This window comes from Hyperolius riggenbachi, chromosome 3 (assembly GCF_040937935.1).
Source record: "Hyperolius riggenbachi isolate aHypRig1 chromosome 3, aHypRig1.pri, whole genome shotgun sequence".
NCBI classification, from domain to species: Eukaryota; Metazoa; Chordata; class Amphibia; order Anura; family Hyperoliidae; genus Hyperolius; species Hyperolius riggenbachi.
Window position 1 is genome coordinate 435,950,765 of NC_090648.1, and position 27,743 is coordinate 435,978,507.

At 44.6% G+C, this 27,743-nt stretch overlaps 1 protein-coding gene across 4 annotated transcripts in view; it reads left to right on the top strand.

The window, feature by feature from the left end:
* Positions 1-27,743, top strand: part of DDX11 (DEAD/H-box helicase 11) — a 176,640-nt gene that overhangs the window by 143,302 nt on the left and 5,595 nt on the right. For 3 of the 4 annotated variants that reach the window (XM_068277657.1, XM_068277658.1, XM_068277659.1), the window contains exons 18-26: positions 3,171-3,283; positions 6,034-6,106; positions 10,369-10,472; positions 12,047-12,196; positions 16,664-16,732; positions 23,736-23,836; positions 25,702-25,786; positions 26,271-26,346; positions 26,887-27,041. In XM_068277657.1, coding sequence (XP_068133758.1) covers positions 3,171-3,283; positions 6,034-6,106; positions 10,369-10,472; positions 12,047-12,196; positions 16,664-16,732; positions 23,736-23,836; positions 25,702-25,786; positions 26,271-26,346; positions 26,887-27,041 — 926 coding nt within the window. Of the gene's footprint in view, positions 1-3,170; positions 3,284-6,033; positions 6,107-10,368; positions 10,473-12,046; positions 12,197-16,663; positions 16,733-23,735; positions 23,837-24,572; positions 24,864-25,701; positions 25,787-26,270; positions 26,347-26,886; positions 27,042-27,743 lie in introns of those variants that run through there. The other variant, XM_068277660.1, reaches the window with a different exon arrangement.

Here is a 27,743-nt window from a genome sequence, read left to right on the forward strand (position 1 = left end):
TAGTCATATGTCTATGTATGTCTATATTGTGTAGTGTATGTACCGTAGTCTAGGGCCAATTCAGGGGGAAGCTAATTAACTTATCTGCATGTTTTTGGGATGTGGGAGGAAATCGGAGTACCCGGAGGAAACCCACGCAGACACAGAGATAACCTACAAACTCTGTGCAGTAGTGCCCTGGCTGGGATATTACTACGCCACCGGGGAGGCAGCATGGTGGTGTTAGCACTCTCGCCAGCGCTGCTAGGTAAGAGTGTTAACCACTACGCCACCGTGCTGCCTCTGTAGTTGCATGTTCAAAAAATGATGCTGTGACAGGTTGATACTATTAGAGTTTATATATGCATCAGCTTTCATGCTTTGACTGTGGGGATGCTAAATGGCCATAAGATGGCACTGTTCCTTTTTTTGTAATGTGCATGGTCACGGATACTGTATGTGCCGTGCTACAGTTCTACTTTATTCTTTTACTATGTCAGATTGCTGAGCTGTTGTTTTTCCTGCGTGATGCACTGTTAAAGCCTAACCTACAAGATCCTACTGAGTGGAGTATTCCCAGTGTAAAACCAACAAATGCTGTAATATTTTCTAGTGGATCTATTCATAGATATAGAAGAATTGGCTGCAGGTTGGCTACTAGAAGTCATTCTTACACAAGTGTTGATTATGTCAATTGTATTGATTACTCAGGTAAACAAATTTCCCATAGTCAAGTACTAATTTTAACTATTTCAGCTGCACTGATGTGAGTCTCACATCCGCGGCGGTGCTGCTGGAGCCGCAGGGACGTGAGACTCAGCATCTGTGCAGTTTGCGGGGCTGCCCACAAAATCATGTGGGCAGAAGCTTGTGATCGCAATGGTCCCAGTGACAGGGCAGATTAGTGGCAGGGGACAGAAGTCCCCTTAGCAAATCCGCACTTGTCCGGTGAGAATGATCACTGTTTTTATTTAAAAACAGTGATCATTCTCAAATGGTGCCGTTGCGCAACCTCCCATTTGCTTGTTCCCGCCGCCGATCGTTAGATTAATGGATAGGAACTTTGTTCCAGTTCATTCATTTTTTCTCTAGCTCCCTGTAATTGCCGGCATCAATGAGATGCCTGCGTCACTTCTGAAGTAACACAGTCACACATTACTTCCTATTTGCGTACTTATGGTACGCAATAGGAAATAATGCGGGAGGATATCTTATCGCAAAATAGTAAAATTACACCTACAAACATTCGTAATATATCCTCTTGACATACATATTAAAAAATATGTGATGGATGTAAAACTGAAAAAATGCACCTTTATTTCCAAATAAAATATTGTCACCATACATTGTACTAGTGATATAAAACGTTGCAATAACCGAGACAAATGACCAAATAAAATGTGTGGCTTTTATCCACAGTTTTAGGTTTTATTTTAAAACTATAATGGCCGAAAACTGAGAAGTAATGATTTTTTTCCAATTTTTTCTTACTATTCCCATTAAAATGTATTTAGAATAAAATAATACTTAGCATAATGTACAACCCAAAGAAAGGCTAATTGGTGGTAAAGAAAACATGGTCTAGATTATTTTGTTGTGATAAGTAGTGATAAAGTTATTGGGGAATGAAAGGGAGAGGCACTGAATGTGAAAATTCCTCTCGCTCATAAGGTTAAAACAACCGACGGGCTGAAGTGGTTAAGGAAGGCCAATATGTATTTCAAATGTTAGAGGAAACCAGAATGAGGTACAGGTAGCCAGTATAAATGCAAGGAAATTATACAAATTTCTGTAGAATGTGTCCTGAGCAAAATTATGCTGTACCACGTCATTGTATTTAATAGCTCTTTATTGTGATAAAAACAGAGAGGTTGCCACACAGCGACAGACGCTGTTTCGGACTCTCGGCCCTTTCTCAATCTGTGTAGGCTCTTTCTGAAGTACACACAACAACCAAGTTTAAATACTCTCTGTAAAACCATTTTGTCCAATCACCAAGCAGCAGGGAAGAGAGGACCTGATGGGGAACTGAAGGGAGGAAAAACCCAACCGTTAGAACCACCCCATGTCTCAAGGGAAAAGACAAAAAAGGTCAAACATCCACAAGAGTAAAGCCATTATCAAAGTGAATCAGACAAATCAGGAGGAAGGAAAGAGCCAAAATCAAGGGCGAAAAGAAAGGTCATAGTCCCGGTTAAGAACTCCACTGCCTACACAGCTTGAGAAAGGACCAAGAGTCCAAAACAGCATCTATCACTGTATGGCAACCTCTCTGTTTTTATCCCAATAAAGAGCTATTAAATACACTGACAAGGTGCTGTGGACCTTTGTTGTTGCTACATTAGACCCTGGTGGGCTACAGGGTTTCTCTGCTGCAGCACACGTCTCTCCCCATCGGGTGCTGGTCCGCCCCACTGCTATTGAGCAAGATTATAACATGAGCCTAGGGCTTTAAGGTGAGCAGCCTCTTCTCTTAGACATTGTGCTACTCTTGTCATCAAATTGTGATGGGGGGTATTCCCCTTTAGTAACACGTCCGACAAACTCTCCTGATGGTTACTCCAGGATATACCAAGAGTACAATGACATGCAAGGACCAAACATACTAAACCATGCTGCAAGCCTTCAAAATGGCGGCCACATGTTAAAGTGAAACTGAGGAGAAAATAAACTGATGAGGTAAACAATTATATTTATCCTACTTCTAAAAATGAATTTTTATATTTCATCATTTACAAAGTAGTTGAATGTTTTACTGTCTCTATTCAGTGACAGCCTATTAAGTGTCCCAGAGTTAGAAAAAGATCAGTAGTTCATGTATTTTATTTCTTTCCTGCCCTCAGAAGTTGTATTCTGCCAGGAAAACTTATAATAGCTGTAATTTGCATATCAGTGATGTTGACAATATAGCAAAATAAAACAAGTAAAACCTCCTGTTTATTAATATGTTTTATATTGTACATACACCTGTTTATCTCATCATGTCACATATTGCCTCGGGTACACAGAAATTGCTGGTAAGGGAAGTGCACTTGGGAAAGAATTATTCACCAGATGAAAATAGATATTACAGATTTCCCTGCCTTCCCTTTTCATTCAGCTGGTGTGTTTCTGCCTCTGTTATGTACTTCCTATAGACTGTACTCTTGTCTGGAGCCTTTTCAGATAACAGGATATTGTGTTTTTTGCAGGCACAGTGGCTCAGAGCAGCCTGAAATTTCTCATGCTGAACCCAGCGGTCCATTTTGCTGAAGTCTTGAAGGAGTGTCGCTCTGTTATCATTGCAGGGGGGACCATGCAGCCGGTCAGTAAAGTGCCTGGTTTATAAAATCAAACCAAAAGCCGAGCCAGGGAAATTCTTACAGTAGTGAGCTTGATAAATGAACATAAAGAGGCAACATCATGTTCAGAATACCTGTTTTGTCCACCAAATGTGCTTGCAGGTAGTACAGTTTGCCTCCTCTTCTGTATGGATTCAGCTGGTAGGCGAGTCAATCTGGAATGAACATGTGACACACAAAATAGGAAGAACAAGAGATACCAGACCACATCTCTCAGAATCTCTGCCATGTTTTAGAAACCACATGTTTACATGAGGAAGTGCACTTGTAGCTAACAGCAATTAAAGGGTGAGCAATTGTTAGTCTTCAGTTTCTTAACCTCCTTGGTGGTAAACCCGAGCTACGGTTGGGGCTTAAAACCGCAGCTCAGATCGGTAACCCAGATCTGCACTCAGGGTAGCCGCCAGAGGCTCTATGCAGAGCAATGCACGCAGCGGGCATTTCAACTCACCTCCCAGGGGATCCCGACGTCGGCTGCCATTCTTCTTCCACTCCTCGGAGGCCCTGCTTCCCTCTGGTGAGATCGCCGACTGTCATCATGGCGACAGCCAGCAATCTCACTTTAGGGTTGCAGCTCCACCCGGAGGACGGAGGAAAAACTGCAGCACTGGAGCCCAGTGAGGTGAGTAAGTGCTAGGGATGCTGCAGACTCTCTGCTGGTATGATTTTTTTTTTTTTTTTATGATTTTAGGGTCTAAAAGCACATGAAAAAATTGCGCCGCTTTTAGACCCTGAAATCAGAAGGAATCATACTGCCAGGTTAGAGGACAACTGAAAAGATAGGGATATGGAGGCTGCCATATTTATTTACTTTATAAGCAATACCAGCTGCCTGGCGTCCTGATGATCCATTTAGCTGCAGTAGTGTCTGAATCACACCAGAAGCAAACATGCAGCTCATCTTGTCAGATCTGACAATAATGTCAGAAACACCTGATCTGCTGCAGGCTTGTTCATTGTCTATGGCTAAAAGTATTAGAGGCAGAGGATTAGCAGGGCTGCCAGGCAACGATCACACCGCATGTAGTGGAAACAGGCCCTAACTGTTAAGATAAGAAGGGCAGCCAATGTTTTGCACCCAGACAGTATCTTGAAAAAAACTCTTTTGGGGGGGGGGGGGGGCAGAGGGTGTGTAACGTTCAGTGACTTTCCTCCCACACCTCCTTATACCGACCCATGCCAATATGTAAGTGGTTGCTTGTCTTTTTACTGCATATAACCATCATTTTCCCATCAGAGGATGTGACACTCCTGGAACCTCTATTACTTGAGATAGAACTACTGCACATTTCAATCTAGTGATTGTCACATCAGGGTGATGAATTCTTATTACAGGTCCCAATAACATTAGCAGTTACAGCCTCTTCTGTTAATATTCCGGCGATTGGTATTGTTTATAAAGGAATATCAGCCTCTATATTCCTGTCACTTCAGGTTCCCTTTAAGAAGAACTCCTCAGAGCCAGGACACCAGCACAATACCAAAGCAGTACATTTGGGCACCACCATGAACCGTAATGGAAATTTGGCTATTGTGGCACTCACTGTGTACGGTAATTATGGCGCCGACAATAGCGGGAGCAGTGGGGACATTTGGAAATAGGGTTTCAGTAGGGCAATATATTAAATATTGGGCAGAGGAGAAGTTAGTTCATTCAGCACTATCATTCGGCTTTACCCTGCGCCCAAATTTCACTGTGCCTTTTGAACATGCACATCACAATACACTCATAGCGCATCACTTCCGGGTAGCGTGAGAAGTGTCATCATGCTTTCTGCACTCTGTGGACAATCACACTAAGATGTGAGGGGGATGTTAAGGCTCTCGCCAATGTGCGCCTCACTTTACAGATCTCCTGGCAGGCTGGCAGTCTTACACACAATTTACCCATTTATTTAGAAGTTTGGCTGGAGATGCCCAATTACCTAAATATAAAGCTGTCCCAATAAAACTAATCTTCCTCCCTCACTGCACAGCACCCGACAAGCCTGATTGTGTTTACTTCCAGTTCAGTCACAGTCAATCAGCCATATGTTTGCTGAACAGGCTGTAAAGGCCACATCTGAATTGCCTGAAATGTCATCCTGCTTGCAGGGACTGCGCTGTGATAGGATCAGGAAAGGGGGGGTGTCCCTGGGGAGCACATCTCTACATAAGCTCTAATACATAAGCTCTAATACATATAAAGCTCTAATACATCACACTCAGTAGGCCTCATAAAATATCCTGAACATCTGGACTGTGGTGCAGCTGGGGCACTCCTTGCAAACTCTCCATTTAGGGAGTTAAAGTGGAACTCTGCTAAGTGCTGCCGTGTGGTGATGATTGTTGAAATCTACATCCTGTCAGAGCCGCGCAGCCACAAGCAGGGCGTAAATTTCAACCGCGCTGGTCTGGAAGAGGTTAAAATCCACATTAACAATTTATAAACACAGTTTTGACTCCCTTAGTCCCACAATTACAGATAACGTCATAGCGGATAACCGTAGCCACATTCCTGTGCTGAAAATAATTCTGTAGATCTGACAGTCTTGTGTGCTTAGGCATTTTCAGGTCTCCATCACTGCACTTTATTTGCCTGGTATGTTTGTGTATTCTACACTGTTTTCTCTTTTATAGCAGCACAACAATTAGATGGTGACAATTACAAATTGTTATTGACTTCTGCAGCAATACACACAGCTGTTCACACAAGCCTGTGTCTGTCTCCTAGGTGGCGGATTTTAAGCAGCAGCTGTTGGCATCAGCTGGACTCAGCCCGGACAGAATAGCAGAGTTCTCCTGCGGTGAGTAAAAAAATTGTTTCTGCCGTTCTCTTCTATGATAATCCAGGACAAGATCGGGGGCATATCTGATAGACGCTGTAGTGATAACCGCATGTCACTTCAAGGGCATCTTAATCAGGTGTCCAGGCAATGGGCATATTTTGTAAGGATAGCTTTTTAAAGTGGACTTGAACTCTTGCACAGGACAGAAGGAAAATGCACCCTGTATGTAGTAGAGTTTATCCTAATTTCCTCTTATCTGTGACTAATCAGCAGTGTAATTTGATCTCTCAGCTGTGTTAGCTGGCTGCCATAGCAGAGCAGCTGATCGATAAACACATGATGTTAACAATATGGCTGCTTCCATGAAAGCAGAAACCAGACACACTGCAGATTTATTGCAGGAGTTTTATCAGCTGTAACAAATATTTTTTTTTCTTTTAAGGTTTTTATGCTGTTGCTTATCTTTTAGAGCAGAGAGGACATTCTGAGTTCAGGTCCGCTTTAACACATTTTGTCATTGAGTGGTTATTGGCAAGGGAGAGCAGGAGCAGTTTTGCTAAACTGTCCTGGCATGTAAAGGGGCACATTCCAGTGCAGAAGTGGTTAATTTTCCTTTGTCGCCACCACTTGCTACGCTGCTCTGTCCTTCTTATGGTGTCTATTAATGATACAATTTTGTGCGAACAATCAATGGATTTGATCGATTTAGTGAACATAATTTGATCATTGTTGGTCATGATCAATTGCTTTGTGATTGTAAAATAGCAGGGCTGTGGAGTCAGAGTCGAGGAGTCAGAGCAATTTTGGGTACCTGGAGTCGGTGGTTTCATAAACTGAGGAGTCTGGGGTCGGATTATTTTTGTACCAAATCCACAGCCCTGGTAAGTAGTAGACTAAGGAGTCGGAGTCAAGGAGTCGGAGACATTTTGGGTACCTGGAGTTGGAGTCTGTAGTTTCATAAACTGAGGAGTCAAAGTTGGAGTCAGATGATTTTTTTTACCGACTCCACAGCCCTGTAAAATAGATCATTTGTAGCAAAATTAATTGATTGGAATTGCAGATGTAAAATCGATTGGTATGTGATAGGTTATAAAAAAAATGGTACCATTTATGTGCCCGATCGATGCCTTCAAATTTTCAAATCATCCCCACAAAACTGTACCAATAATGGACACCATAAAGCTTTTGCTTACCACAAAAAAATGTATGCGTGCTCAACACCAAGCTTAACCCTTACAAGTCTGGCTGTGCAAATCTGGCTAAATTGGCTTATCATGAGGCATTGCTCATGCAAAAATGCATTTGCTTTCGCATGCCAAACTTTGCAGGATCAAAAACTAATACCGCGAAGCGATTGCCCTGCGGGAATTAGTTCATGCTACATAGCACTATCCAGGAGCGCCACGGGGAGGCTTCCCAATGCCACCATACAACCGGGGGGACTGCGGGGCCCCAGGCTCTCTCACTGCCTAGGGACCACAGTGTTACCCCGGAGGGGGAGGCTGGGTGGCGTGGACGACCCCCCCCCAAGCGTGGCCAGCGCCGGGGGGGCCATCCTCACCCACCTCCCAAAAATTAAAAACAGGCACTTACCTTAACGTCCATTGCGTTCTGCTACTGCGCATAAACTTGGGGGCACTGCATGGGAAAGGAATGAAGTGTGGGTCACCCCAAGCTGAGGGCTCAGGGCTGGCTCGCACACATCACTCCAGAAGGGGGGGAGGGGGAACAGGCACAGACAGTCCACTCCAGGGCTCACACCACCTGCCTCCAAGGGATAGAGATTGCAAAATGCTTACCACAAGAAAATGTATGCGTACTCAACACCAAGCTTAACCCTTACAAGTCTGGCTGTGCAAATCTGGCTAAATTGGCTTATCATGAGGCATTGCTCATGCAAAAATGCATTTGTTTTCGCATGCCAAACTTTGCAGGTTGCCCTGCGGGAATTAGTTCATGCTACATAGCACTATCCAGGAGCGCCACGGGGAGGCTTCCCAATGCCCCCATACAACCGGGAGGACTGCGGGGCCCCAGGCTCTCTCACTGCCTAGGGACCACAGTGCTTAAAGAAATGTAGCCAGAGAGAGAGAGCGTGAGATGAATCTACCTGGCTATCTGGGGTTCTCTTTGGACAACTGTTGAACATAAAAGGCAAGGCCATGCCTGGCTACATATCCTTAAGCAGTGGCTGGATGGTGTAATGGTTAAGGGCTCTGCCTCTGACACAGGAGACCAGGGTTTGAATATCGGCTCTGTCTGTTCAGTAAGCCAGCACCTATTCAGTAGGAGACCTTAGGCAAGTCTTCCTAACGCTGCTACTGCCTATAGAGCGTGCCCTAGTGGCTGCAGCTCTGGCGCTTTGAGTCCGCCGGGAGAAAAGTGTGATATAAATGTTATTTGTCTTGTCTAATTTTTCTCTTGGATTGAGCATAAATGGTACATGCTAGGCTAGTTTCAGTTAGTAGTGTTGGTGGTATAATGGAAATGTTAGTTACCTACCATACACTGAGACCTGGGTTCAATTCCCAGCCAGGGTATGTAAGCTGGCTTTTGAAATACTATAATTCCCTGGCAGATGAGACCCTCCTCCCTCCGGTAGGAGGGAGGAGGGAATAGGTAGAAGGGGTGGAGGGAGGACCTCCAGGTATTAGAACCCTTGAAACATGTTTTCTATCATTTTTCCAGCCAGTAGAAATTTTTCTAAATTTTGAAGTTCGCCTCCCCATTGAAGTCTATTGCGGTTCGAGGAACTTTGTTGCGAAACAAACTTTCCGCGGAGGTTCGCGAACCAAAAATCGGAGGTTCGCGACATCACTAGTCATCATTAGACAAGAAAAAAACTAGAGGGAGATACTGCTTGGTTGGCAGCCATTATTTCCCAGAAAAATGCATACAAATCCTTTCTCAATTTATTTCTGGTGATGGTCACTTTGGAAATATGCTTTTGAGCACTGTAGGGTTACTGCAGATGCCGATTTGAGTACCAAGCGCTGTGGATTTGTATGCATTTTTCTTGGAACCGATTGTGGATGTGGTTTATCCTGAGCAGCTGGTGGAACATGCACATGAGATAAAGTTTGGATCAGCGCCTGTATATACTACAAAATACGTAGCCATTATTTCCCACAATGCAACAAGGTTCACAGACAGGGAACTATGATGACCATGGTCATGACATCACACTGTGGGAGGGGTTTCACCAAAATATCAGCAACAGAGGCCCCACTGATAATCTATTTGAGAAGAGGCGAAGAATTCTCCTAGGAAAAGGGTAATCAACTACTGATTGGGATTAAGTTCAATCCTGGGTTAAAGTTCCTCTTCAAAGTGTACTCGAGGTGAACCTTGAGTGAAGAATCAAATGCTTACCTAAGAAGAGCGACCAATGTTTCCGCTCGCAGACAACCTTCCCTCCACCCCCAACGAAATCTGTCAGGAGCTTCTAAGATTTCAGCTTACCACCATGCTCATCTTCATGCATGAGCGTGGCCGGCTGTATGTACTGTGACTGCACAAGAACAGCCATGCCTGCGTAGTAAGCCGGAGCTGCTCTTGCACGAGGGTCTCCATACTACTGCGCAGATGCGGCCATGCTTGCACAGATCATCAACCGCTGGGTAGCTTTGTACGGCGTTGACCATTACAAAGCTAATGACTGCTGCAATTCATCTTATTCACAATCCTATTCCTGCTGAAGTCTGATTGAAGGGGTGCAATGCTGTTAGTTGGTCACTACTTCCCAGTTTATTCCTAGTAAATGATTATTTGCCAATATCTATGCTGCTAGCGACCCATATATGGATCGGTTAAGCTGGACATCTACTGCGTGACAGTGGCCTGATTCAACAAATTAGTTATCACTTTCTGATCAGATACCAGTCATGGGTTAGTGATCTTTTTACCACTTTGATTTTGATCATATTTCAACAGAGTTCTGAATAAGAATCAGTCTACTTGCCATCACTGCTAGTTTTGTGTCATTTAGATGCCATATAAATCGGTGTGACCCTTATTCCCTTACTTACTTCTCCTGCCCGGTCAATTGTATTCTTTCCCATCAACTTTCAGTCCCAAAAATTGCCTGAGGTCCTTTTCCTCTAGCTTTAATCTAGTGTTGGTCTACGTATTGAATGTCTGATCGATTAAAAAAAACCTGTATATTGAATGAAGGCCTTTAAACAAGTTACTCTAGTGTTGTTTTCTGTTACAGTCAGTGGGGATCTAATGATGGAAGTTTTGGGTTTGCTCTCTAAACATTGTCTGTTTTATTTAAACAGGTCATGTCATCCCTTCTGAAAACATACTACCCATAGTGCTCTGCAATGGACCGACCAATCAGCAGTTAGAATTCACATATCAGAAGAGGGATTTGCCTGAAATGGTAGGCACAACACTTGCATGGGGGCCCTGAGAGTTTCATGAGAGACTTTTTAAAGTGGGACTAAACTTGGGTATATGAAAGATGAATATTCGGAAGCGTTCCTTTCCCTTTGAAAACAGTTACTTTCAAATCAGAGATTGGTAAAATTGAATAATTGCCAGCAGGCCCAGATTTACATCACAAGAGCTAATAGGAACAGATGTCCTGGCACCCTAGACCAGGCTTTCTCAACCAGGGTTCCTGGAGTGCTCTGCAGGAGTTCCTTGGCATTCTCCCCTATCATGGGGGAAGTATAATAGAGCACACTATAATAGGTGGTATTGTAACAAGAAGCAGTAAATTGGGGGCTCATGAGACAGTATAATGATAATAATAAGCAGCCACACATACTTTTAAAGACCATGCCTCCTGCAAAATGAATGCAGGGGTTCCTCGAGATCAAAAAATGGTTGGCAGGGGTTCATTGAGGTCCAAAAGTTATTTGCAGGGTACCTCCATGGTAGAAAAGTTGAGAAAGGCTGCCCTAGACTTTGCCCTCCATGAGCCTACAAACTCCTACCAAACCGCACCACAAGTGTACTTGGCTGACCCAGCTGTCACTTCTCCCTTACTTCCCCCACCAGGTGTAGGTAGCTACAAGTGTCCCCTAATACTGAATGTACCTCTTGCTACCTAATACTAAGTAGCTAGAGGTGCCCCCAACTGAGGGGAGATCTTGTCAGTAGAATGCTGAGAGCTGGGCGAGTTATCTCACATTTATGCTCCACTTGGGACGGTAAGGAGGGAGGCACTCGAGGAGGGGAGTGTTTCGCCTTTCCATCATCAGGTGCATGTAGGCACAAAGTAGAAAAAATGAGACAAAACCAGCATATGCTGCAAACACTGCAAAGTATTTATTTTGATTACTTAGATCATACCATGAATGATAAAACAGAGACACGTTGGTCGATGTTATGAAAATAGAATCATTGAAGAATGATATGAACTGTCATAGAAATACTTCAAAGCTGACATAAATCAGATTAGGTAATACGTTGTACAATAGGAAGTAGCAATGTGTAAAATACCCCTAGAGTAGACACTTGGGTACTGGGACTAAGCATAGTCTGTGAGGTAATCCAAAATCATTATCAATTGGAGTATCCAAATTCATGCCCCCATTAGCACCCCCTGCATTATATAGCCCCCATTAGTGTCCCCTGCAGTACAGAGCTGTTGTTAGTGACCCCTCCATTGTAGTGCCCCTGTTAGTTCTTCTCCTCAGAGTAATCTAGTGAGTGTCTCCAAAATTGTATTGCTTGTAGTGCAGCCCTTTGCAAGGCATGCGTCAGTCAAAGAGTCAGAGAGGGAGTAGAGTTGAATGTATCAGGGCCACACAGAGCTGTAGCATACAAGCTGCAACACAACCTGAGAGGGCACCATGGCACCTACCTACTGACAAATCTTGTGTAACCATATCGTCTCCAAATCCTCCAAATTTTGTGATGTTCGGTGCAACCTCTTCTGGAACTTGAAGTCAATAGGGAATTTGACCATTCCAGTCATTTGGTGACAAGGGGCTTTGTTCCCGACAGATGGACGAGACGGGCAGGATCCTGGTGAACTTGAGTAATGTGGTCCCAGGGGGTCTCGTCTGCTTCTTTCCATCCTACGACTATCAGAAGCTCATCCTGGACCACTGGGAGAAAACGGGGCAGCTAAAGAGGCTGTCTGCCAAGAAGAAGGTAAGTGAAAGTCTACCCAATATACAGTATGTTCCATAGAATTGTTCACATATTCTGTTTTTCAGCATTGTCATCTGGAAAAAATATGGCTGAAAACTAAACAGCAAGGAAAATCTTAAAAGGAACCTGAAGTGAGAGGGATATGGAGGCTGACATATGTATTACCTTTTAAGCAATACCAGTTGCCTGATTGCCCTGGTAATCTTTGACTGCGGTCTGAGTCACACACCTGAAACAATCATGCAGCTAATCCAGTCACACTTCAGTCAGGAACAGCTGTATCTTCATGCATGTTCAGCAACTATGGCTTAAAGAGACTCTGTAACATCAAAAACGTCCCCGGGGGGTACTTATCTCGGGTGGGGGAAGCCTCAGGATCCTAATGAGGCTTCCCACGCCGTCCTCTGTCCCACGGAGGTCTCGCTGCAGCCCTCCGAACAGCCGGCGACAGGCCCGACTGTTCAATTCAATATTTACCTTTGCAAGCTCCAGCGGGGGCGCTGTGGCTGCTTTCGCTCCGAAGGAGGCGGAAATACCCGATCTCAGTCGGGTCCGCTCTACTGCGCAGGCGCCGGAGACTTGCGCCTGCGCAGTAGAGCGGACCCGACGGCGATCGGGTATTTCCGCCTCCTTCGGAGCCGCCAGCCGCCAGAGCGCCTGCGCAGGAGCCAGAAAGGTAAATATTACGTCACCGCTGTACGGAGGGCTGCAGCGAGACCCCCGAGGGACGGCAGACGGCGTGGGAAGCCTCATTAGGATCCTGAGGCTTCCCCCATCCGAGGTGAGTACCCCCCAGGGGACGTTTTGTCGTTACAGATTCTCTTTAAAGAGAGTCTGAAGCCTAAACAAATAACTCTTTTTACTAGGCAGTCCTGATCAGCAATAAGGCCATAGCTGAAACGCCGCATTCCCACGGCAGAACGATCAATTAAAACCCCCGAAATCCCTGGGGCAAGATTAGAGGCGTCTACACTCTATCCCCTATGCTATCAAGGCATTTTGTATTGACCTGAAGAAGCGGGTCATGACCCGTGAAACGTGTTGTCAGATTGCTTTTTTTTAATGAAAACTTTTTTCCAGTTGAACTGGTGTCTATATCTTCTGGAGAGATAAGCAATTACCTCTCTTTTTATTATATAATTTTTTTGTGAAAAAAATACTAAAATAGAACACGCATTGGGTGCCTCTATCCTACCCATTATGAGATGAATTTCAGAATGTAAATCAAGGAGAGGAAATTTTACAATGGGAAAACACTGACTGAATAATCTATAAATCCATATTGTAAAAAAAAATAGACAATTTTGATTCATAATGTTATTTTCACTACAGTTCCTCTTTAAAAGTATAAGCAGTGACACACACACACACACACACACACACACACACACACACACACACACACACACACACACACACACACACACACACACACACACACACACCACACCACACCACACCACACCACACCACACACACACACACACACACACACTTTTAACAAGTTTTAACATCCCTCTTATACCCCCTACAGAAACTAGGATTTCAAAATGATTGTGCTGGTTTCAGCTAGCATTTATTGTCCTACAGAGAGGAGAGGCAGAAGGCCTCCGCAATGCCAAGAGACAGAGAGCAGCCCAAAAATTCTGCCATAAATTATTGCTCATCGCTGTGTTTAGACAAATACAGAATGCTGTACAGACTGATAGCAAAAATAAACACAAAGAATTGTTCCAGCTGTCAAACACGTGATGTCGGTACACACCATACAGTGTCTAGCCTGTCAGAATTGGGAGATTACTCATTGAACCCGTGTGCATGTTTTCACGTGGGAACCCAACTTGGTATTCCCACCGATGTATTGGAGTGAGTTGCATTTTTCGAACACATCGTAGCAGGCATCTTTAGGCTGAAACTTAAGATCTGTACACGCTAGATAAAGGTCGTCACACACAAACAAGTGACGCTGCTCAAATGACAATTGCCAGCAAAAAGAAACAAGTATTTTAAACTACATTGTTCAAACACATCGACATTCCAAACGATTATGTTGTTTGAAAAGTGTGAGCACAAGTGAAAGTGACATTTCACACGACATGTGCGCATGCAGTGGAACAAAGTCATTTTGATTGACTTGTACACACTTGCTGACTGCACAATATCTGGCCCACAGTCATCTGAATTGATCTGCCAGTTGGATCAGGCAGAATACCCAATATCAGTTGCTCGTCGATGAGCTACATTGTCATTCAAAATTGCTAAATCTGTTGATCTGCAGACGTTTCAGATTAGTGTGTACAAGGCTTCATTCGGCTAAATGTAGGTGACTGTGTAACCCAAAAAGAAAACTGCAACACACAGCGGGCGGAGCCAACACCAGCCAAATACATACCCGGGCAACGCCCGGCCATCAGCTAGTACCTAATAAAGTAAGGTTGCTCAAGTATGGTTTCTCATGGTGTTATAGTTACCTTTTTAAATGGAACTTGAAGCAAGTATATGGAGGCTGCCATATTTATTCCCTTTTAAACAATACAAGTTGCCTGGCATTCCTGCTGATCTATTTGGCTGCATTAGTGCCTGGCTCACACTAGAAACAAACATGTAGCTAATCTTGCCAGATCTGTCAATACTGTCAGAAACACCTGATCTGCTGCATGCTTGTTCAGGGTCTATGGCTAAAAGTACTGGAGGCAGAGGAGCAGCAGGGCTGCCAGGCAACTGGTTTTGCTTAAAGGGAAATACATATGGCAGCCTCCATATCCCTCTCACTTCAGGTGTAAAAATACATAATGGCTGTGCTCTGTCTACTATTGATAACAGGCAGTATAAAATGCTTTATGAAAGTTTAACCATTTAAGTACCAGCGGTTTCTGCCCCTTTAGGGACCAGAGACTGCTGGTACAGAAACGGCAGAATCCCGACGAAGCGCCGCACATACCCACCGCAACCGCTGTCACCGCCGCACGTCGGGTACCTGGGCCACCCACTCTGCCGTCTCTATGACGGCAGAGTTCCTGTGAGCCAATCAGGAACGCTTTCATTGGCTCCTGGCCCTGTCTTTCAATGTAAGCCAATGGGAGTTGCTTACATTGAAAGACAAGGGCCAGGAGCCAATGAAATCTGCTCCTGACCCGCTCACAGGGCTCTGCCGTCATAGAGACAGGCAGAGCAAGTGAGCTGCAACAGGGGCCGGCGGGGATCCAGCGGTGAGATCGGCGGGAGCAACAAAAACAGCGGATGCGCTCAGCGGCGGTGAGTCGGTGAGCCAGATCAGCATCAAAACAGGGCGTAGATTTTAATTATCAAGGTCCGGAAGTAGTTAAACTCTGTCTATGTTGAACCTTGTTTGCAGGTAGAATAAAGCCTATGTTTAGCATTTAGTCTAGCCAGTGGTCAGGTCAGATGAATGCTGCAATTATTATTAGCGGAGTGTTCTCTAAGTCACCATAATGGTGCCCATACATGGTACCATAAAAACGTTCGATTTTCCCATTTTTTTTTCAACCAAAATGATCAAATTGAATATATTCCCTTTTTTCGATCAAGAAAAGCTAATGATTATCCTGTTTTTTCAATAAAAATCTGATCGGACATGTTGGAAAAATCTTTATATTCGATCTAATGGAATAATCAAATGAAATTATCTAATTGAAAAAAATTGTACCAAAAATTGTACCATGTATGGACACCATAAGAAAACCTGAAAACCTAACAGCCAGAGTTCGGAAATTTGTCCAACAAGTGTCAAAGATTGAAAATTTGTCCAACCACTGCCAGAGACTGGAAATTTGTCCTGACCGCTGCCATAAACTGGAAATTTGTCCCGACCACTGCCAGAGACTGGAAATTTGTCCTGACCACTGCCAGAGACTGGAAATTTGTCCCGACCACTGCCAGAGACTGGAAATTTGTCCCGACCACTGCCAGAGACTGGAAATTTGTCCCGACCACTGCCAGAGACTGGAAATTTGTCCTGACCACTGCCAGAGACTGGAAATTTGTCCCGACTACTGTCAGAGACTGGAAATTTGTAATGAACACTGCCAGAGACTGGAAATTTTTACAGGTGGGAACACAAGACAGCAATAAAAATTCAACAGAGATTGTAACCAGGGCTGTGGAGTTGATACAAAAATCTCCCAACTTCTCAGCTTATGAAACCACCAACTCCGACTCTAAGTTCCCTAAAAATTGCTTCCACTCCACAGCCCCGATTGTAACTGCTTACCACAATGTCTGAAACTACAAACTAAGTATACTGATCATCAAGTGTTCTGTCTGCATGCTAGTTCCAGGTGTGAACCGCACACGACTGAAGGCAAAAAATCTGCATGACAGCCAGGCAACTGGCGTTTTAAAAACCGAATAACAATGGCTTCCATATATTCCTCTCACTTTGCAGAAAAATAGGATTCTGGGTGGTCCCACTGGTTACACTGATGTCTCTGTGTTTACACCATTCAGATATTCCAGGAACCAAAGAAAGCCAGCCAGGTGGAGCAGGTGCTGTCTGAGTACTCCCGCTGCATCAAGGTGAGGAGACACATGGCCTTATTACTGACCATTTACAGCACTAAGGCCACATACAGACATCAGTCCATAGTCTTTGGAAAATGAAAGATCACAGACCAATCTTACCACCCTTCATGTAGTATGAGAGCCATACTCTACACAGTCTTTTCTATGGAGCTGAACTCCACATCAGGAAAAAATCTTGGCAAGATGCTGCACACACAGATGCTGTACAGACACAAAAGATCAGTATCTGCCAAAAATCCATTCCTGCAAATTGCAATGATAGTCTATGAGATCTGCAGATCATCATACACACATGATTTAACTGACATTCATCTGCAGATCAGATCCACCAGGATGGATTTTCAGATCTGCAGATGAATGTCAGTTAAATCATGTGTGTATGATGATCTGCAGATCTCATAGACTATCATTGCAATTTGCAGGAATGGATTTTTGGCAGGAACAGATCTTTTGCAGATACTGATCTTTTGTGTCTGTACAGCATCTGTGTGTGCAGCATCTTGCCAAGATTTTTTCCTGATGTGGAGTTCAGCTCCATAGAAAAGACTGTGTAGAGTATGGCTCTTATACTACAGGAAGGGTGGTAAGATTGGTCTGTGATCTTTCATTTTCCAAAGACTATGGTCTGATGTCTGTATGTGGCCTTAGGCTTAGGACCCACTAGAGCGCTTTCAGCAGCAATTTATGCTCAATAATCACTATGCCTATGAAAGTGGCTGTAGGCTAGCCCACTAGAACGATTGCAATCTGTCTCAATCACAGTCTCTCTGCTTGCATCATTATGCTAGCCATTGCGATTTAAGTACAGGTTTGCAGCAAAATCACATTTTAATCAATCTACATTGGGATTTCAAAGAGATTTTGCAAAAAAACAAAAAGCTATCAAAAACAGTGAGTGACTGTAGTGGGTTCCAGGCCTTGAAGTGGCCCAAAAGGGAACATTTTTTTTTCACTTTTATCTAATTGGTCTTCAGTTATAAATACTCACCACAAAGACCACGGAAGATGGATCAGGGGATATGCGGCGACAAACGACCGTTCCCTGATCCATCCACCTGCAATCACATACCATGGGAACAAACAACGGGTGCAAACATGACATTGAACGATTGCGGTAATTAGTCCGGGGATCAGTGGCAATCGGAATAACCGTCCACGATTGGATCCATCATGACAGTCATTCAAAGCGAATGAAACTTGTTAAACGATGTTGCTTGTTAAATATTGAGCAATGTTGCTCACAGAAAAATCGCGTAGTGGGTGTGGGCCTTTATACTGTAAGGCTGAAGGCCAGGGCTTTCTTGCCTTTCTGTCTCTCAATGCTGTGTAAGGTGTGTGCATTCTTCCACCCTCATGTAAAATGAGAAGTTCATTGCATCAGCTGTAATCCACCATTGTCTTGTATTGTTAAAGTGTACCTGAGACGGGCTATAGGCCAGTATTTATACTTACCTGGGGCTACCTCCAGCCCCATAAGGTCAGTGGGCTCTCCGGTGGCTCCGTTTAGTAGCAATCCCCTCCAGTATTCTGGACAGTTGCGGGCAGTCGTGCCCCTTTAGCGTATGCACGGCTCGGTTGCCTGTGCACCCCCCACCGCGTCCCCGGGAGTACTCTGCACCTGCCCAGTACTACTGTGCAGGCGCAAAATGCTCCCAGCTGCAAGAGCACAAAGTCGGTTGTGCGGTCGAGCCGCGCATGCGCAGGATAGCGTGGCCACCCGAATACTGGTGGGGATTTCTACTGAACGGAGACACCAGAGAGGACGCAGAGTGAGCCCACTGACTTCATGGGGCATATAGGCCCACTCAGGTACACTTTAACTGTCATATTGTTTATATTGTATTGTTAAACCTTTTATTCTATTGTACAGCACCATGGAAGAAGTTATATAAATCTATAATAATAATTGTTTATGGGTTACACAGCTCTAGTTTCACAAACTTCATGTTAAAGACACACTGAGGACACATTCACACAAGGGTGATTAGCGGGCAATTCCCGCTAATCACCAAAGCGCTAGCGCTATTCTAACCTATGGCAGGGTTTTGGGATTAGCGCCAATCACAAAACCCGTTACCTGCAGCATTTTTTGCCGCAATTCTAGAGTGATCGCGGTACAGTGCTTAGTAAAGTGCTTATCGCGATCGCTTTTAATCATGGAAGTGTCCAGTGATTTTTACCGCGCTTATCTCTGTAAAATCGCGCAAGGTTTGCGATTTTAGATGTGAACGGGGCCTGAGGATTTATTGGAACCAACTAATAAGGGGTAAAGAGTATTGTTTTGAAAACCGACTATACTCAGGGGAGCTTAGATAACCATAGCTATAAAGACTACAGAGGAAGAAGAGTAGGGAAAGTCAGGCAGTAGGGAAAGAGGACCCTTGTACCAGGGCTGTGGAGTCAGAGCAATTTTGGGTACCTGGAGTCTGAGTCCAAATCGGTGGTTTCAGTAAAGTGAGGAGTCGGATGATTTTTTAACTAAATCCACAGCCTTTGTAAAAATTAGACTAAGGAGTCGGAGTAATTTTGGGTACCTGGAGTCGGTGGTTTCATAAACTGAGGAGTCTGAGTCGGGAAGATTTTTGCACAGCCCTGCCTTGTACAGTAATTAGTGCATCCAAATGTCAAGGTGTGATGGGAGCAATTTCTAATAATAGGCTGCTGGATTTCAGCTTCCACAACTGGGAGGCGATACTGTACTATTTTGGGGACCAGTAATACATTAATACTGCATGGAGAGAAATTTCTTTTGTAGCTGCTCCTTTCTCCTTTTATATGCAAATGATGTTATTAGTGCTCTGTGGTAAACAAGCTTTCAATAGCTTCCAGTGGGAAAAAATGGTTAGCATTACAATAGCCAGTTCTTTGAGGAGCTCTTTAACTGGCTTGTGAGCTGAGCTGAACTAACTGCTCTCATCCTGTAAAGCTGGGAACAGGTAGAATGATTGTTCCCAGTCTTTTCAGGTGACAGTTTGCTAACAGTTTTGTACAGACGTGATGCTGGGTTCCCTGCTAAGCAGTCTATTCTGCCCTATAGAGGTGAGAGGGGGGGGGGCAGGAGGTTTCCCACATTAAAGGGTACCTAAGCGAATATGTGGCATGATGAGATAAACATGTGCATGTACAGTCCCAAACCTTTTTTTCCCCTTGTTTCTCACTGTAAGGGTTAAGAATTCAGGTATGTAAATTACACATTCTCTTCAATCCGGTTTAAATAATACTGTAGCATAACTCTTACTGGTAGCCAATTACAAGACATAAAACTCTTGGATGGCAGAAAAAGAGAGTCAACAGTTGAAGATGGGAGCTGTACAACATTAAAAGACATGGGCTTATTTAGTAAACTGTGGTTTAGTGGATATACCCTATGTCATTCAGTATAGACAATAGAAACATTAAACTTGCATTTTTAGGTTTTAAACAAAAATGTATGTGCCTGTAAAACTATTGATTGTTCTGGGCAGAAAGATCTAGCTTGAAATGGGGTGGTCGGATGCATAGTGCTTGATTTTGGAATGACCAATGGACCCCCCCCCCCCCCCCCCTAGGTCTTCCACCCTCACCTCAACTAAAATATGGGGGCACTTCCTGGGCCCATGCAGTGTGTTGGAAGAAGAACTAACACTCACCGGTCCACTGTCAAGCTTGCCGGCAGTAACAGATCCCTCTCTGTTCAGATTTTGTATCTGAATCTGTTGGTCGAATCTGGTAACCATCTACCAGTGTATGGGCACCTTTAGACAAAACAATCCTATTTAGAAGCAGGACTCTCCTTCTGGGGTAGTAAATCCTACACTGCACTTGTGGCTGCCTAAGCCTGATGCAGCGTAGGATTTACACCACCTGCTTTGAGCCCTCCCGGCGAGATCGTGCACACCTGAGAGGGGAGATTAAGCTGGCATAGAACAGCCGACATCTCATTGATCAGGAGCCATGGCGATTGGATGCTGATCATGTGAGCTCTACGATCGCTGGCCGATTTTAGTGATCACTATAAGCGGCGGTAGGGGAGTAAGAAGAGGACCGGGACTCACCTTTCTGACATTCCCCTGGCCATTTTCGCTCCGCTCTGCCCGGCATCTCTGCTCCCTCTGCCTCAAATGTCAGGTCCCAGCTTGATGATGTCATCAAGCCGGGACCTGGAACTTAGCAGCAGTGCGAGCAGGGATGCCGGGCAGAGCAGAACTGCTCACCGCTGGAGCTTGGGAGGTGAGTAATGGCAGGAAGCAGGAGATAGACTTTCTTAGGCGTCTTCAATGTTCAAGTTATTTATTCAGGAAACCAGATATACAGATACAGTTCATCATATCTTAGCCAAGCAGATTCTTGCCTGCGTTACAGCTGCGTGATTACCTTCCTGCTGAAGATAATCAGGTCCTCTTATGTCTATTCTAAGTTACATCTTCTAGACAACCTATGTACAGCATACATTATATCAAAGTACATAAGGAAAGGAAATATTAGGGGTTCCAGTCAGCATATAGAGAGCATGAAAGTAGGAATAAAAGTCCCCTCCGTCTGCCCATAAGGCCCTTTAATACTGACTAGGAAAGAGTTAAATGTGACCTCATCTTAGCCATCCCCCAGACCCGACTATTGGCTTAGACCCCTCGTGGTGTCATTATACCCACCTACTCGATTAATATTCCATGACCACTTTTCACTTATATACAAGAATGTGATATTTTGTAAATATGGCCTATGTTGATTGTTCTCGTAGTCCATTTGTCTGGGGCAGTGTAGGCCTGTGGCCTTCGTTCAGGAACATGTTCTCAGTATCTGCTTGTATCATCTGCTTCAAGCAGACACTGAGATGCTTCTGCCTGCATCACGAGAAACTCTAATTTAAAGATATATTCTGCGAACAAGCTTTTTACCTAAACCTCAGGCCAAATAACTGAGGCCTACTTAAATTATAACACTGGCTGTACGGGGGAACCTATCTATACTGGAGACACCCATGCCTAGCTATCTATACTGGGGATACCGCTGCCTGGCTATCTAAATGCGCCTCCCCCTTTCCTCATGTAAAACACTCTGGTCCTTAAGGGTGTGGAGGTGCCGATCCTCAGAAGGCTATAGATACAATTGTTTATCTTAACAGTTTATTTTTGGTTTAGGTTCGCTTCTAGCCACAGTGGTCGGCCGAGGATTTTACAATTCAGCAGATTGCTGAGCAAGCTGACATCAAGGGACAGCAACTCCCACTACTGTAAATTGTCACCAGAAACTATGAATGATCATTTCAGGCAATAAATTGTTTGCCATATTTACATAAAGCAAAAGTGCTGTGTTTGCTATGTGGTAATGTATACGTTACCTCCTGCTGGCTCTAGTTACTGTTCATTAGAGATGGTCTTTGAGATGCAGATAATTCCTGCTTGCATGCGAATTTGGAGCAAATTGAATGTGGCTTTTATTCGGATTGAGGCAGCCAAAATCAACAGATTGGCTTAGTTCAATGCTGCAATCATTTTGCATGAAAATCGCTTGCAAGCCAGAATTATTTGCATCTCACTTACTATCTCTCCTTTAAAGGACACCTGAACTGAAAGGCCGGTTTTACACCTGGCTTGTGAGTTTGCGGTGCGATCCCGTCCTATCGCTCCACAACGCACTAAATGCAGCAGAGTGCACTGACTGGGTTATATGCAAAGCACCATGCCCCCCCCCCCCCCCCCCTCGAGATGTACTAATTGCTGGATAGGAAGTACGTCACTTGGATTCATGGGTTTCCCAGCTGTTCTGCACATGCGTGCCGAACCACGGGCGCCAATATGTTTAAAATTTTTGCGGCGCCCATTGACTTACATTACTTCCACTGTGACTGCGCGAACGCGGTTATGTGGTGACCTTGCAGCGACTCGGCAGCAGATCGGTCACTTCCAACACGATGCCCTAAGTGTGCTTGGCACCATTGCCTTGCATTGCTGTTGTGTTACCCTGAGGTAAAGCAAGGCAACACAACACAGGTTTGCAAGGCAAGTGTAAAAGGGTCCAAAATTATATTGAAGTTGTCATATTCATTTCCTTTTAAACCATACCAATTGCCTGGCAGTCCTGCTGATCTCTTTGGCTGCAGTAGTGTCTGACTCACACACCTGAAACAACCATGTGGCTATTCCAGTCAGACTTCAGTCAGAAACATCTGCTCGGCATGCTTGTTCAGGGTCTATGGCTAAAAATATTAGAAGCAGAGGATCATCAGGACAGCCAGGCAATGTGCATTGTTTAAAAAGAAATAGGACAGCCTCCATATTCCTCTCACTTCAGGTGTCCTTTAAAGGACCACTCCAGCGAAAAAAGTAAGTATTTAAAATCTGACAGAACCGACAGGTTTTGGACTAGTTCACCTCCTTGTGAGGGATTCACAGGGTTTTCTTTGTTTTCAGAAGCATTCCCTGAACGGCAGTTGAACTGCCAAACAAGTAAGATACCAGCCAGCCTTCCTAGCCACTTGCACACTATTTTGGCTGTTAGACTTAGCAACTGCCATTCAGGAAATAAAAGAAAATCCCGAAGAATCCCCCATGAGGAGATGGACTGGTCTAAAACCTGTCGGTTCTGTCAGATTTTACCTGCTTACTTTTTTTGCCAGATTGGTCCTTTAATGCTCCCTTCAACTCTCATCCAGCTTTTCTGCACCTTTCCTTGTGGTACAGAGTATGTTATACTCTGGGTGGCTGGATAGTGTAATGGTTAAGGGCTCTGCCTCTGACACCGGAGACCAGGGTTCGAATCTCGGCTCTGCCTGTTCAGTAAGCCAAAGCCAGCACCTATTCAGCAAGAGACCTTAGGCAAGTCTCCCTAACACTGCTACTGCCTATAGAGCATGTCCTAGTGGCTGCAGCTCTGGCGCTTTGAGAAAAGCGCAATATAAGTGTTTGTCTTTGTCTTTATATGAAAGCCAGGAAGGTTCTGCACACCCACACAGCTTTTCACTACCCCAAACAATGCTGTTTTCTGAAGCTGATGACTGATTTGTGATTGCTTCCAGTTGTCCAGTCAGAGCGTGGGACCAGTGACCGGTGCTCTGCTCTTCTCTGTGGTCGGAGGGAAGATGAGTGAAGGAATCAACTTCTCTGATGACCTGGGCCGGTATGAGTTCCCATAGCAGAACTTGTATATTTTTAGATTCATGCTGATGAATGACTTGCAATGCAGTATCATGTATACTCACCCAGTCAGTGGTGTCACTAGGGGGTATGTTAGGTGCGGACCGCACCAGGTGTCACCTGCAGAGGGGGTGACACCAAGCTCCAGGCTAAGGGAAGGGGGAGTAAGGCTAAATACAAAAAAAAAAATTATTGGTTTTGTTTAGCCTTGTGAGGTTGGAAGTTCATGGGTAAGAGAGGGGAGACACCATGGCTTTCCACAATAGGTCACACCAACCCTAGTGACGCCTCTGCACCCAGTCCCTAGAGTGACAGTTCTGGTCATAAGCTCATACAGACACATTTTTCCGCTTTATCCAAGCAACGCATGGGGGAGAAGGACGGCCAATGGTGCAGTGTAGGAGTGGCTCTTGGCGGGTAGTGTAAGGAGGGGATGTTGCCATCCCTTAAAGGAAACCAGAGATGAATGCTTTGGCACAAAATAAACCTATCCCTCGATAGATTTTACAAAATAAATACTATACCTGGTATTTTCACCCCTCTGGTGTGCCTTTTTTGTGTTGTTTTTTTTTACTATAACTCCACGCGAAACACAGTTCATCAGAAAAGCATATTATTTAGTGGGCTTTGTGAAAAATGAAATCACCAGTTCTAAAAACTTCTTATGACTAACAAATATAGATTAAAAACAAACGTTTTTCAATATACCCTTACATTAGCAGCTCCTCCCATCTCATCACAGCTCTCTGTGATGCTGTGAATATACAGAACAGGAAAGCAGAGCCAGAAGGGGCAAGCTTGGGCTTGAAAAGACATCAGAGAAGACTCAGCTGTAATGATTCCTGAGCAAAGCCAGATTGAATGTTCAGTCGGGGATTTTATCAGGGCTGATAACAAGCTGGCTGAGCAGTGAAAGATGAAACCGAGAGCAGGGTAGGTGTTTTTTCTAATGTTCCCGCTGATATATATATGGTAAAATACATGGGGGTGCTTTGTCTCTGGTTCACTTTAAAGGGTACCTAAAAAGACACTAAGGTGCCAAGTTTACTTACCTGGGTCCTCTTGCCCTTCTGAAAGCGGACTAGTCATGCGCCACTGCGTGTCTCCTTGATGGCGCTCCCATGGCCTGTAGCCTTTCCGCGCATGGGCAGTTGCAGATTTTACTAACTGTGTAAGCGCAGAATATCCCTGGGCTACGTGAGCACAATCGAAGAGGCGTGGGGCAGCACATGCAGCTTTTGTGGGAAAACCGCTGCTGATTGTATGGGAGCAGACTGTGAGGGACCAGGATTTCTACAGGGGACTGGAAGTCCCAGGTACGTTAAACTGGGTACCTTAGTGTCACTCTAGGTTCCGTTTAAAGATCTGGCATGGTGGATCATTAAGCTTGAAGAACACCTAGCTACTCACTAGATTCTTGGCCAAGATGGGCCTTGAATGGCTGTTACAGCCGAGTCCAGTCTAGCATGTATGAGGCTTTAGCGGTGTGCTGTATAGGTTCCTTTTGTGGTTACAAGTTTACCTGCAAGTTCTAATAAGCTTTGATGCTCATGATCACTCGCAGAGTTGAACATGACACAGAGTTAAGGTGCATACACACGCACAATGGTTATTGCCCTCGGGACTTTAACCCTTTGGGCAAAATGCATGCGCTTCAAAATCGGATCGAAGCACATAGTGTAGAAGGGCCCTTAGATGCCGTGGATCAGAAGAAAGACACTTCATTACCTTACAGTGCTGCCTCGCCTTCTCTGGTTTCTAATTTGTGGAGACTTATGAATGACTGTATTAAGGTGAGTTCATATTGTTAGGAATGTTCCACATGCTTTTCTTTCTTTCTGCCTGCAGATGTGTGGTGATGGTCGGCATGCCGTTCCCAAACATCCGATCTCCAGAGCTTCAGGAGAAGATGTCCTATCTGGATAAGACTCTGGTACTCGCTATTACTGAGGGTTTATGGAATGGGATTGGGAATTGAACATGGACTATACCACTCTGCCCTCTCGAGGAGATGCTGTTCCAGAATGCAGATGTCCTATCTGGATAAAACTCTGGTTCCTGCTATTTCTGAGGGTTTATGTGATGGGGTTGGGAATGGAATGTGGACTGTACGACTCTGTCCTCCTGGGAGGGATGCTTTTCCTGCATGCAGATGTCCTAACGGGATCAGACTCTGGTACTTGCAGTTACTGAGGATTTATGTGAAGGGGTTGGGAATTGAACGTGGACTGGACCACCTGACCACTCAGTCCTCTCGGGGGGGATGCTGCATGCAGATGTCCTATCTGGATAAGACTGGTACTCGCTATTACTGAGGATCTATGGAATGGGGTTGAGAATGGAATGTGGACTGTACCACTCTGTCCTCTCCGGAGGGATGCTATTCCTGCATGCTTATTATCTTGTCTATTTCCTAGCCCAAGACAAATGGAGTGCCTGCCGGAAAAGTCCTGATAGAGAACCTGTGCATGAAAGCCGTCAATCAGTCCATTGGTAAGCAGAGAGGGGCGGGGTCCATAGACACCGCCCTATAGGCAAGAATATGTGTGTCTGTCCTTTTCTACATGCTGTGTGGCAATTATCCTATACTAAAGGGAACTCTTTTAGTTATTTTTTTCTTTGCTGGTTTCAGCAATGAGGTTTATTCCCTTCCCCCACTATCCAATAAATGAACAGTCTTCCAGTACATTTTGGGTGCTGCAGGCACATTCATTTACAGACCCCAGTCTGTGTGGCTGCACACTGCTGCACGTGCTGCTGCTTCCTGGGGCTATTCTGCAGCTCCCAGCCTCCGCAACTGAACAATAATCACACACTATTCAGATTAGTATCTGATCATGTGACTACTAGAGACAGTCAATAAGATGCAAATAGTTCTGAGTTGATGCAACTGTGACTGGTTCTCTTTAATGTGAATCTCAACCTATCTTGTAATGTGAGATATGAATGGGAATAGATAACCATCTGTATGGGAAAACTTTGACTGAAATCCCTGTTCCATCACTTCACTATTGTGACACATTTATTTCTTAGGACGGGCGATCCGGCACCGCGGTGACTATGCCAGCATCGTCCTGCTAGACCACCGGTACTCCCGGCCCGCCATCCTCGCCAAGCTGCCCCAGTGGATCCGCAGCAGCACTGAAATCAAGCCAACTTTTGGTGCTGCTTTTGCTGCTGTACGAAAGGTTTGTACCTCTCGGCTACACTAATTCAGCTTACTGTAGTCTGACCTCTGAACTGTGTCCATGTAAGATCTAGGAGAAAGGTCAAAGTGATCCTGTGTCACAATGTCCATTAAGGGTAAGGCTGCACTCTAACCACACTCCTTACAGTGCTTATTTCACATAATGAGGCGACAAGGTGGTCTGTCTGCTGTTTCTCCAGTTTCAGAGCTGGATCATCCTCAAGGCAAACCTAGGCAGTTGCCTAGAGATAGTCTAGGGGCCTGGTGGATGCTAGTCCCCCACCAAATCCTACTAAAAAAACAAAAAAAACCTGGTGATCATCAGCGGTTGGCGAAAAATGCTTTGTTGCCTATGGCCCCATTTCATCTTAATCCTTTTCTGCCCAGTCTGTAAACCTGATACTGGGCCATAGCTATGCTATCTCAGCAAGTTTCTGTTTAGAGCAAAGACTGGCTTGTGGTGGTCTTGGCATGATGTGTCACCTCCAGGGCTGTGGAGTCTGAGGCATTTTGGGTACCTGAGTCGGAGTCCATGGTTTCATAAACTGAGGAGTCGGATGATTTTTGTACAAAATCCATAGCCCTGGTAAGAATTAGACTAATCATACACTGTAGTTTAAAATGACAAGCCCTATAGGTACAATTGAAGTGGTATATACTTCCGGAATAAAAAAACAAATGGTTAATGAAGACCCCCAAAAGA